Source organism: Meleagris gallopavo, chromosome 3 (genome assembly GCF_000146605.3).
Source record: "Meleagris gallopavo isolate NT-WF06-2002-E0010 breed Aviagen turkey brand Nicholas breeding stock chromosome 3, Turkey_5.1, whole genome shotgun sequence".
NCBI lineage: Eukaryota > Metazoa > Chordata > Aves > Galliformes > Phasianidae > Meleagris > Meleagris gallopavo.
The window spans coordinates 85,786,093-85,798,718 of record NC_015013.2 but is presented as its reverse complement, the minus strand read 5'-3'; the positions used below and the strand labels follow the sequence as shown (position 1 = coordinate 85,798,718).

Sequence of the window (12,626 nt, the reverse complement as noted above, 5' to 3'; positions counted from 1 at the left end):
AGGGATGAGGTTAGTTGGTACAGGCCAAGATCAGGCTGGGACAGTAATAGTGACTGCACTGATTGCAGGACACGTCTTGTCCTGGTGAACTTGGAAATATAAACCCGTTCTTGGCATCAAGGTTTAAAAGAAGGTAGTGCTCTGTGCTACCTGAGCTTGGAAGGTTCCTTTGTTCTGGGCTCAGAGGAAGGCTGAGACATGAAAGAAAAATGTGTGGGCAAAAGATCTGAAGACATGTCACAGAGCCTGCTTCTGCCATTCAGGACTTCATTCAAGACTGCATTTCTGATGAGTTAATGCTTGGACTAGATGATCATAGTGGTCTTTTCAATCTTAATGATTCTATAATTCTATGATCTATGTTCTACTTATGGCTGTTGCATGGAGGAAGCCAGAATCCTGTCCCAAAGGGAGCAGCTCTATCTGTGTGCCCCAGCCTGCCTTCACCTCACCTTGTTTCTCCCCGTTCTTTACTATGAGATTGCTAAGGTGCTGGAACAGGCTACCCAGAGAGGTTGTGGATGCCCTGTCCCTGGAGGTGTTCAAGGCCAGGTTGTATGGAGCCCTGGGCAGCCTGGTCTAATATTAAATGTGGAGGTTGGTGGCCCTGCCTGTGATAGGGGGTTGGAGATTCACAATCCTTGAGGTGCCTTCCAACCCTGGCCATTCTGTGATTCTGTGTGATTCTGTGACCCCAAAGGTTTTACATTCTGTGTTGCCCAGCAACACAACCCATCAAGACTGACCCACATCTCATGTTACATAAAATGGTCCTTATCTGGAGATGGGAACAGCAATTGCCCTGAGGCACAGGAGGTTCTTCCATAGTAAAGCTACCTTGGCAATACTTTTTGTATAACAGGAGACTCCTCTCTGCTAGCCTGCCTGAGAAATCCTGATGTAACATCTTCCATGCCTAATTTCATATCTCTCCACCCAGGGTTTCTAGTTGGCTACAGTGACTACACACTCTTCCCGTGGGAGCACCAATCTGCCTTGCAGACATTTGAGATGCCTTGAGGGTTCTTGGGAAACTGGTACCTCACTCAAATAGCTGGGATTGCTCCTGGTGGAATTGGCTCTCTCTACATGGATTACATAAAAGCTCGGTTTACAGTGCTCTCAGTTACAATGCCAGGATCTGAATCAGACAAGGAGACCTTGCCCTGACTAAATTAGGCATGTGTAGGAGGTGATTTGACCTCGGCCCTTGTTTTCCCTCAACTCAAGGCTTTATCGCCATTGATACAGATTTCTATGCTGCTTTCTGCTCTCCTTGAATGTGTTGTCCCTATTTTTCCCTCACAATGTCAATTTTCTTCCCTTATTTGCGCAGATCAGATTGACAAGTGCACCAGGGACAAAGGAGGAGACAAGGTGGGTGTTTAAAATCAGAGTAAGGTCTTCAGAGGGTCTAAAATGCTTCTGAAAACCACGACAGGTGGCAAAACCAACCCTTTTTCAAAATTAGCTTTGGCTCTATTGACTTATAGACAACTCATAGCTCCATTCTGAGGTCCATTTTAGATTTTCCAAATGGATATCGATGAGATCATTCTACAGAGGTGACTCAGCCTCCACAGCTATTTTGATCTTCCTCAATCTTTCTTCCCACTTGGTGCCCCTGATTGGCCAGCTTCAGGCCTTCCTCCAGGCTAAGGTCAGTAGGAGATGCTTGCTTCCCTATTCTGTGTGCTTAATTGTTGTCTCTGACTGCTCTGAGTTTTGTAATCTGTCCTCTTGGGAAATAAGGAATCATTGTGACTTAGTCACTGGGCTGCAAATTAGTTCTAAATGCTGGGAAGGGAGCATGCTCCAGCATTGTAATAAGCCCAGGGAATAGCAAAGACTTTAATGTTTTGAGAACAGCTCCCAAATAATTGTTTGACATACAGCAGTTTCCTACTCAATTTTCTCTTCTTAAACTCAGTACACACTTGTTGGCAGTTCTTAGCTGCTCTTGATGACTAATAAGCTAGATCTGATAAAAGGAGCGAGCCAAAATCCTATTTCATTAAAGTTCATGTGGAAACAAATGGGTGTTGGCAAGATTTGCATGATGGGATTGAAGTATTAAGGCCTGAACAGTAGGCCTCAAATCAAAGTTGACCTCTAAGTGAATCTCACAACCCAGCGTTACATATCATCAGTATCTGATCATTAGCAAAATATGTATGATAATTAGCGAAATGTGTATCTTGGACAAAACATCTCATTAGCAAAAGATGTAGCTTAGATAAAGCACTATGAGAATGAATTAACCTTTCCTTGTTTAGAAGTATAGTGTCAAGGCCAACTAGTACACAAACTTCTTTTGTTTCTCCTTTAGCCCTGGCCAGGCTTGAGGTGAATTCCAAAGGAAAAATGAAACCAGATGTTTCTGCCTATCATGTAATCTTGTTTGTTCAACAATACAAAAGATGGACCCTCTTGTAGCAAAGCTGGAGACCTTGCCTACAAGTGGAAACCCTGAGTATTGCTATCGTCATGTAGTAATGGTTAGGTGCACTGCCTTGATCTGTATTATTCTGGCTGTATCCTTTCACTTATTATCTAATTGCTTTAAATTTAAGCAGAAGTAAACACACTTCTTTAACGTGGTGTCTGTGACATTTGTGCTGACTCTATCCACTGGCAAAACAAGGATCTGTGGCAATAAATAGAGCAATCTTTCACACGTGGAGAAAGGGTGAAGAAATACACAGAACAAAAGTCTATGGGATAATTAATAGGAGAAAAACAAAGGGAAAATGGTTGCTTCCTTTTACCCTCATTGCAAAATAACAGCGGAAAGAGACACTCACTAATTATGAACAACAACCTGTTTATAAGACACAATAAACTTGATTGCCTCTTGCAAAAAAAAAGGTTTAATCTGATCTTTACCAGCATGTCCCCTGTGAACCTGACAAATCTCCAACAACATGGTAAGAGATGAGTATTTTGACATTGGTCTTGATTAACTCTGGAATTCACCACCTGATTATGCCATTGCTGGATAAGTTTTGGAAAAGCCTGCAAAGTGTCAGTATGTCATGAGGATAAGGAAATCATCCAGTGTTAAACGATTCAGACACAAAGGAAATGACACTTTGTGTCGCAAAGACCAATAAAATACACTACTGATGGCTACTACAAAAACCACCAGCTGTGTTATTCCATAATTGTCAGAAAAAGGGGTTTTGAAAACTTGTTCTTTTGTGCGTTCTGCTCCCTGCTGTGCAGGACAAGTCTCACCTCGGAGGAAAACTGAAGTAGAAGCACAAGCTCTTACAAGACATGTCCTATTTCCCAGAATGTCAGAAGATGATCTTAAGAAATTCAGAGGAGAGATACACAGAGGAATAGAGAGAAAATGATTTATTTAAGAGGAGAGATTGAAAAAGAGACATTGTGAGAGATGGCTTTTTTTTGAAATAGACTAGGAATTCCAGAGTGACAATTTGTGGTATTGTAAATAGAGATCTGATTTCCAGGAAGTGCTGGATGTGGAGAAAAGCAGACTCTCTAAAAGATGCCTAAAATAGAAGCAAAACGTCATTAAATAAAATATTTATGGAATTTCAGAAGGTATTCAAGAAATACAACGAAGAGAGGAGAGCACACAGGGATTAACTGCAGCTAATGGAAAAAAAATGATAAAGAAATGAAGGCTGACACAAAATTTTGAGAAAAATATTTTGTTTGAATAACCATTATCCAACTTCATTTAGTGTAAAATTGACTTTACTGGAGCTATATCAGCGTAGGTGTGAGTCTGGCCTTCTGGTTCTGTGTAGCAATTAAGACAACGGTATGAGCCCTGGAAAAGGGATTACAAAAATGCACTGCCAAGACTGTTTTCCTTTGCCTGCAGGCTCCGCTATTTCATCAGTGCAGCTGCTGGTTCTGTGGAAAGACAGGAGGAAGTAAAGGCAATCAGGGAGAGAAGAGACAGCTCCCATTTCCCATTACTCATAAGACTGGAGGAGCAATAAATGAGGTGCTAAAGGGACTTTTCCTCAATGTGCTATCGTGCACCATGGGCTCCAGCATGGAGAACTCCCACATGCACCTTACACACCCTTCAGTTGACTTCATGCCTGGAACCTGTAAAACTGCTGCTGTTCAAAAGGTATATAACCTGTCCTCCAAACACCTTCCCAATTGAGCTGAGAGGATCTGGTGGAGATGAAGACTACTCCTGTTATCTTGCTGGTTGCTGTCCTGTGTGTGGAGCAAGGTGAGCCTCTAATGCTGTTACCAATGATGGAATTTAGGGAGCTATCAACAGCTTTGCAGTATTGCAGTGCTCAGCCATGCTAACTGCCAACTTCCAAATATACCCTGATTAACACTGAGCTCTCTATTTGCTGCAGATATAAGATCCTGATAAAGTAATTCTTTCCAGCAGGCAGTACTGAGTGATATAGTCCTATGTTGCACTGTATGCTGGGTTATATTCATACAGTGGTCTACAGGATCCTTCTCAGCTATGCAAGTTGAAAGTGCCAGAAGACATAAGAAGGCATATTTTTTATTCATATTGGTTTTAAATATTTTACATTCTTTTCCATGCTGCTGCTTCCTTCATTGTAGGGAGCCATGTGCTGTGTCACATGTTCTGTTCGCTAGGAAATGAAGCAGTGAGGATTTTTATAGGTGAAATCAGAGTCAGAGGTGAAAGAACTTTTCTTGCATACACAATGTTAAAGGCATACTTCTTCCAAAAAGAAGCCTGAAGTATTCTAAATGCGTGTCTGCTTTCTGAGACTGATCCATGTGTATTGCTGCTTTGCTACTGACACGTAGGAATAATGATCAGATTGCCAACATCTCCCCACGCCTTATGGTTTCCCAGAAACCATGATACATATCTAGCAGGGGTTGAGAAAGAGGCATTTAATTAATTCTTGCTCTCTGATGTATCAAACCTTTACTCCCACGTTATTCTGGCAGATGGCTCTTCAGTGTGCCTGCAAGTTTTGGACAGTTTTGGGGTGAGGAAAGGGGTATGTAACTGTACAAAAAAATGACTTTGTGCCCAGTCCTGAGTGATGTGAGATCCAAGACTCTAGCAGAATACATTTCATTGGCGTACTTTATTGATCTAGTGGGCTGGTGATGTTCTGTGTTGATATTAACTTGCAAATGGATGTTAAGACAGCTTTTTATACAGCATCTTTCTGTAGACCAGTCTAGATCAGAGAATGCTAGTAATTCTAACTCAAGACTTCTACACTCAAGATTAAAAGATCACAACTTTCCATACTAATACAAAGGCAGACTTGGAGACAACCATTATTTTATTCTTCTCGTGTATCTGGGGTTCCAGTCCATTCCTGTGTCAAATTCTGATCAATCTGGTCTCACAGCCCAACAAACATGCTCTGTTTCATTTGTTTCCATGATCTCAGCAGTATAGAACATATGACCAGAAGAAATCTTAAAAGGTCAAGATCCTTTTCCCCACTCCAATGCTGGGCCAGATCAGGAAGATGTTTGTCAGATGCAGCTTTGAAAGTTTCCAAAAAAGAAGATAAAACAGCCTAGAACTGCTCAGACACTTCTTCCTTCAATGAGCTAATCTAAATATCTAATGACCATCTCTTATTGTGTAGTTCCCGTTTTCACCATAGGGAGTTTATTACCTTCCATGCAGCTTCTTTTTTCTTCTTTGAAGAGAGTTACTGTGTCTTTCCTCAATGTTATCTTGCTTTGACTGAGAAAGTTAAATGCTTCAAATATTTTTTACAAGGCTGTATTTTCAAGATCTCTGACCACTTCTCCTCCCTCTCCTCTGGTCTCTCCAAGTGCTTTGCATATTTTTTGAAGTGCCACATACAGATTTGGACATCAATGTTTCAGCTGAGGTCTTGACAGAGTGGAAAGGCCACCTTGCATACCTTCCACATGACCTTGCTGCCTGTGTTCCTTTGAGTGATGTTTGTTTTCATTGCTACAGTGTGACACTGTTGGTTCCCACTGTTTACACTGCCATTCTTAATTGTAACACAACCTGTTGTTTCTCATCCTACATTTATGGGGTCAATTTTTATCTTAGTACAACATACTTTTCTTTATTGAACCGCATGCGTTCTTTTTTTTTCATTCCTTTGTTACATCCACAGATCAAAATCACCTAGAACTCTGCTTACAGTACATTTTCAGTGATTTTCTTCCCTTCCCTTCCCTTCCCTTCCCTTCCCTTCCCTTCCCTTCCCTTCCCTTCCCTTCCCTTCCCTTCCCTTCCCTTCCCCTTTTCCCACTTTTTCGCCCTCCCCCTCCCCTCCCCTCCCCTCTACTCCTCTCCCCTCCCCTCACCTCCCCTCCCGACCTTTTCCCTTCTCTCCCCCATCTTTCCTTGCTCTTCCCTTACTTTTTCTCATAGAATCATAGAATGACTTGGGTTGGAAGGGACTTCAAAGATTATCTAGTTCCAAGCCCTCTGGAGGAAGGGTTGCCAACCACTAGATTAAGCACTAGATCAGGTTTCAGAGGGCCCCATCCAGCCTGGCCTTGAATGTCTCTAGGGATGGGCCATCCACATCTTTTGATGCAGCCCTGGACATAGCTGGCCTTCTGGGCCACAAGCACACACTGCTGGCTCATGTCCTGCTTTTCATCCACCAAGACCTCCAAGACCTTCTCCATAGGGCTGCTCTGAAAGATTTCTTCTCCCAGTCTGTATGCATGCCTGAGACTGCCCCAACATAATTGCAACACCTTGCACTTGGCTTTATTGAACCTCATGATAAGGGCTCACCTTCAGATTTTATTCAAGGTCTCTTCCTTCTGCTGCATCAACTTGTCATGGTTTTATGATATTTTTATTATCAATATTCTGCATCATAGCATCATGTAGTACACTGGGAGCTACAGATGCTCCATGGGTTCTCCCCACCCCATTAGTCACAGAACTGGGCTGAACCAGCCCATAAACTATTGACACAACTGCACCACTTGGCTTAGTGTCATCTACAGACTTGCTAAAGATTCATTCAATCCCATCATCTATGTCATAAAGATGTTAGAGTATCAGTCCCAAGACAGACAGCTGGAGATACCACTAGTCACCGACCTCTATCTGGCCATAGAGCCATTGACAACAACTCTCTGGCTATGACTATCCAACCAGTTCCTTATCCACTGAATAGTCCACTCTTCAAACTTACATTTCTCCAATTTAGAGATAAGGATATGGTGTGGGATCATGTCAAAGGCCTTGCACAAGTCCAGGTAAATGACACTGGTTGCCTCTTCTTTGTCCACTGATGCCATCACTCCACATAGAAGGCCACCAGATTTGTCAGGCATGATCTTCCCTTGGTGAAGCCATGCTGGCTGTCTCAGATCACCTGCTCATCCCCCACGTGCCTTAACATCTCTTCCGGGAGGAACTGTTTCATGACCTTCCCAGACAGAGATGAGACTCACTGGCCTGTAGTTCCCCAGGTTCTCCTTCCTTCCTTTATTATGAATAGGAGTGATATTTCTCTTTTTCGAGTCACTGAGGACTTCACCTAACAGTCACATGATCATCAGGAACTTCTAATTTAATAGTTTCTCTGAACTACATTGCCCTTATACTTCTTTGAAGCCAACTGCTTATCAGACAAAACCACACTCATGTCCTCTATTTGCGTTCTGCCCTTTCCGTGCTGATAGTGTCCCCACATCTACCAGGAGCTTGGCAAGCGTTTTGCATGGATTCACTTTCCAAAAATATCTGTGTTTTTAAATAAACTAATCCCCTCTCCTACACACACAAACACATATTTTGCTCTCGGTGATTTTGAAAGCTCAGAATGCAATCGCCACAACCAAGTCTATACATCGGTTAATCTGCTGAGCTAGGATCTAGTTTCTCATGCACACCGTGTTTCTGGGTTTTTTGTTTTTGTTTGCTGTTTTAATTTTTCTCTCCTTTTATCATCACTTTCCATAGGCTTTCGTTTTTACCTTACAACCTTCTGTATCTCACAGCAAACATAAGCATCCTTGACAGACAGGACAACTCATCGTTGTCTGCCTGTGCTGCTGGTCACCTTCAATATCTGTATTTCAGACAAATACAGTTAAACCATTCTTTTTGTTAAGACTTCCCATTTACTGTCTATCTTACAGCAGTATGCAGAAGTTCAACACAGCATCTAACTGCTCTCCCCAGGCTCCTTAGGACTGAGGTTAGGCCAGCTCAGTTAGTGGTGTCTGACCTCAAGAAAAGATACGTGACAGTACTCTCCAAGACAACTGAAAGAAAAGTAGGACACTAGGCAATGTCCATCTCCTCAAAATACTTCAGGACTCAGGCATCCTCAAATTTTCCATGGCAAACCCTTTTGGAGAAGCAAATGAGCAGTCATTGACAATCCATGTGAAGGACCTCTCAGGATAGAGAAGCTTTTGCTCAGCAACAATCTCCATCATAAACGTCCCCCAAATCCTTGAATTCCACTCACATCTACTGCTGCCAGAGATCGCAAACAGATCAATAATACTTCTCAGTCTGAGACATATGAGACAGAGAGGGATTTAACATTACTGCTACAGGTCAAGGGATAAAGCAAGTCGCTGGTCATCCACACATGAGAATTTGTCAGGATATAACTAGGAAAAATGTAGATATTTAGATTGCAGTATTGCAGTTCCTAAACCACAAAACATGCTCCTTTTTTTCCCCCCCCAGGCTATCCGTTTATGTGCTATGTGTGCCAAGAACAGGAGTCCAACAAGGACTGTTTAACCATTTCCATGTGTACAAAGGAAGACAAATATTGTGTGACTGTCCGTGACAATGTTGGAACAAGTAAGTTACTGAACAACTCTTTATTTGTGTTGTAGGAAAAGGAGTCCTATGAATTCATGCTAGTCACAGCCACATATGGGAACAATAGACCCAGTCACCAATTGTTAGGAAACCCTGCTGCTCCCTATAGCAAACACTGCAGTGTCACTTAATACTGTTATCAAGAGATGGGGAAATGCTGACACCATGTATAGCAACATCAGCTAAACCATAATTCTGGTTAAAACTCCCTATTTATTGTCTATTTTGGAGTAATATGAAAAAGTTCAACAGAGCATCTGACTACTCACCCCAGACTTTTGAAGGTCAAACAAGACCAAGCTGCTGTAGATGTCCCTGTTCATTGCTCAAGAGTTGAACCAGATGACCTTTAAAGGTTCCTTCCAGCTCAAACGATTCTATGATTCTATGCTAATTTCACTTTAGAGACTGATCTAACTTGGAGCCCAGAGAAGTAATTCATCATATATCAGCAGTATTGACATGGTCAGACTGCTGCTAGTCCTGAGAGGACATTTTGCCTTGGGGACTGCTTCCTGCCCTTCTTTTTTTTAATAATCACCAGTGGAGATTTAGCTAGGAAAGCATTATAGCAATAATCCTTGCATTTTATTCTTTTTTTTTTTTTTCCCTTCTCCTCTGCATTAGACTCTGACAAGCCTAAATATGTCATCTCTAAGATGTGCTCTCCAACGTGTCCAGAAACAAGCCAGCAACAAAACCAAGCCCATCGGAATGTTTCATGCTGTGAAAAACCATTGTGCAATGTGAATGGAGGCAGCAGCAAGCAAGGCAGCTATGCAGCGACGTTCCTGGGTGTCCTAGCTAGTATCACTTACATTTTTGCCTGTGGACAGTGATGGGTTAGGAAAAGCACCCTGTGTTGGCATTATTGTCTGAAATAAAAGTGTGTTACACTGGGATAATTACTGCTTTAAGAGCTCATGACTTGCAGATGAGCTTTGCCTGGGATTTTCAAGAATCTCAGTAAGTTAGACGCTGAACTCCCATTGATTTCCTAATCCTCCTTGAATCTGAAGTGCCTTCAGACAGTCATGTCATCTAAGAAAACATGTAAAAGACCCTTTTGACATGTTCAGGCTTCAAATAATTACAGCTCTGAAGATATTCTCAAAGACACACTTTTTTCTCTTTGAGTTTTTGAACGCCATGTGGAATAGCAATCCACCCTGCCAGAAACACAGGTAATAGTTCAATAGTTATGTCAGCACAGCGGAGAAGTTCAGTATCTTCTTCAGGTCACAATACGTTGGTTAACACACATCAGTTCATAAACAAGAAAGAAGAGGTAAATCTTGTTTCTGGAAATTTCTGGAAATTCTTCCAGCCTCAATCGGCAACAATTTCTGGCTCCCATGGCAATTTGTACTTGGAAGGGTATCACGAGCATTCTTCATCTCCCAGCTCTGATGTGCCAACTGAGTTTGGAGAAAAGGCAAAGAGGAACAAATGTGACCTAGAGAGGAGATACAATGTCTGGTAGTGGGGAGATGGAAGAGAGAAGGAAATGGTTTGGCATACACAGACCTGGTCCAGCTGGAAAAGAAAATGTCTCCATATCTATTTCCTTTTTTTTTTCAGGGCCAACCCAACCCAACTGCTATTGCCAAACCCAGTCATTTAGAGACTGTGAGATAGCTTTAAGAAAACCATGGCATAGAAATGATTGATTGTGCTGGGCTTTGTTAGATTCTAGGCTCTTTGCTTCCTCCTCTCCCACCAAGAGCTGCAGCTGAAGGGAGGCAGAAAAGCTCTGTATGAGGCCTGGAGATGTCTACAGAGAAGAGGGGCAGGCAGCTAAAGACTAACATAAATAGCCCAGAGCTTCCTGGTTATAACCCCTGCTGCAAGCTCACTTCTCTGGAACAAAAATAAAAAAGGGAAGAGTTGGCAGCAACACTAGCTCAGCTGTGTTCTGACACCAGGACTCATCCAAACAATTCAGAGTCTTTGTTTTGTGGTTGTTGTGGTTTCTTTTTTTCTTTTTCCTTTTATGAGATGCTTTATTTGCTGGCTAAATGAGATCTTTTATGAGATGATTTGTCTAAAGCATTGTCTTGAAAGTCAGCATATTTTTGGCTGCAAATCTGGAAGGATCCATTGCTGGTGCTGGCAACAGGATCTTGGTTTCTATAACCATGGGACTCAGTAAGATCGACAATTAATTGTAAGAGATGGAATAAACCTCAGAAAGTGGGGAACACACATCCTTGCCAGTCTGGCCAACCCGGTAAGGAATGATTTAAGCTAGGAAAGCGGGGGGAATAGGAGAGTTACAGAGAGCACCCAGATAGCAAATCAAAGCTGAAGTGTGGATACCTCCATCAAGTGCTGGATTAAAGGACAGACTAACAAGGGTGACACTTTTGTGGGTGTTTGCTACAGGCTACTTGATCGGGGGAGAAAGCAGGTGAGGCCTTTCACAATGGAGTTCTGTGTTCTTTGAGGAGAAAGCCGGGTAATAAGTAGAACTGCAAAAGTGGACTTCAGGAGAGCCAACTTTGGCCTCTTCAGGGACCTTCTTGAATGAATACTATGAGAAGAGTCCCTAGAAGGAATAGAGATCCAAGGTTAATATTCAAGGATCACATCCCGTAGGCTAAAGAATGATGCATCTCCGTGGGCAAGAAATCAAGCAGAGTGAATATAAAACCTGCATGGATGAACAAAGCATTCCTGACAAAACTCAAACATAGGCAGGAGGTGTGTGGGGAGTGGAAGCAGGGACAGGCCATTCAGGATAGAATATAGGGATATTGTCAGAGTAGGCATAAATGTGAAAGAAAGGCCTGGGCACATTTGCAATTAAATCTGGCTAGGGATGTCAAGGACAACAAGAAGGGCTTTTCAAATGAATCAGCAACAAAAGGAAAACTAAAGAAAATATGGGCCCACTGCAGAATGAGGCAGGAAAACTGGCAACAGAGGATGAAGAAAATGCAGAGATACTGAAGGACTTCTTTGCTTCAGTCTTCACTACAAAGATCAGCATGAAGGAATCTCTGATTCAGGAGACCAGAGAGAAATTCTGGAGAGAGGAAGACTTTCTCTTGGTTGAGGAGGACTGGGTTAGAAATCATTTAGGCAAATTTGACATCCATATATCCATGGATCCTGATGGGATGCAAACACAAGTACCAGGGGAGATGGTGGACATCATGGTTAATCATCTTTGAAAAGTCTTGGCAATCAGGAGAGGTGCCTGAATACTGGAAAAAAAGCAAATATCATAAAGCAAGTATCATCCCAGTCTTCAACAAGGGCAAGGAAGATCCAGGAAACTACAGGCAAGTCAGCCTCACATCAGTTCCTGGGAAAGTGATGGAATAGCTTATCCTGGAGGCTGTCTCTAAGCATGTGGAAGACAAGAAGGATTCAGCAAAGGGGTATGCTACACTAACCTATTGACTTTTGTGATGGGACAACAGGCTGGATGAGGCGAGAGCAGTGGATGTTGTCTATTGGGATGTCAGCAAGGCAACAGTTTCCCTTGATACCTTCATAGGCAAGCTCAGGAAGTGTGGGCTGGATGAGTGGATGGTGAGGTGGATTGAGAATGGCAGGCCTCAGAGGGTTGTGATCAGCAGTACAGAGTTTTTTGGAGGCCTGTAGCTAGCAGTATCCTCTGAGGTCAACACTGGTTCCAGTATTGTTTAAGTAATTTATCAGTGATTCTGGTGAAGCCTCCTCTGAAAGTTTGCTGATGAAACAAAACTGGGAGGAGTGGCTGATACCCCAGAGTTCTGTGCTGCTATTTGGAAGGATTTTGACAAGCTGGAGGGATGGGCAGAGAAGAACCTCTTATAATTCAACAAAG

General features: G+C 42.5%; 1 protein-coding gene across 2 annotated transcripts; it reads left to right on the top strand.

The window, feature by feature from the left end:
* Positions 1 to 723: 723 nt before the first annotated feature.
* LOC104910461 (lymphocyte antigen 6E-like) lies at positions 724 to 10,749 on the top strand. 2 transcript variants are annotated; one of them, XM_031552928.1, is made up of 4 exons: positions 724 to 1,377; positions 3,857 to 4,222; positions 8,669 to 8,788; positions 9,437 to 10,749. In XM_031552928.1, exons 2-4 carry the CDS (start codon positions 4,171 to 4,173, stop codon positions 9,646 to 9,648), a joined length of 384 nt encoding a protein of 127 aa, XP_031408788.1. In that variant the 5' UTR covers positions 724 to 1,377; positions 3,857 to 4,170; the 3' UTR covers positions 9,649 to 10,749. The 2 variants fall into 2 exon arrangements, with proteins under 2 accessions (XP_031408788.1, XP_019469798.1); XM_019614253.2 differs by lacking the exon at positions 724 to 1,377 and having other exon boundaries at positions 3,724 to 4,222.
* Positions 10,750 to 12,626: the final 1,877 nt, after the last annotated feature.

Excerpts from the sequence above, each read along its gene's own strand:
- LOC104910461 (XM_031552928.1), top strand. The coding sequence starts at position 4,171 with ATGAAGACTACTCCTGTTATCTTGCTGGTTGCTGTCCTGTGTGTGGAG. Across the intron at positions 4,223-8,668 it reads TGTCCTGTGTGTGGAGCAAG|GCTATCCGTTTATGTGCTAT; the intron begins GTGAGCCTCTAA and ends TTCCCCCCCCAG. Across the intron at positions 8,789-9,436 it reads CCGTGACAATGTTGGAACAA|ACTCTGACAAGCCTAAATAT; the intron begins GTAAGTTACTGA and ends CCTCTGCATTAG.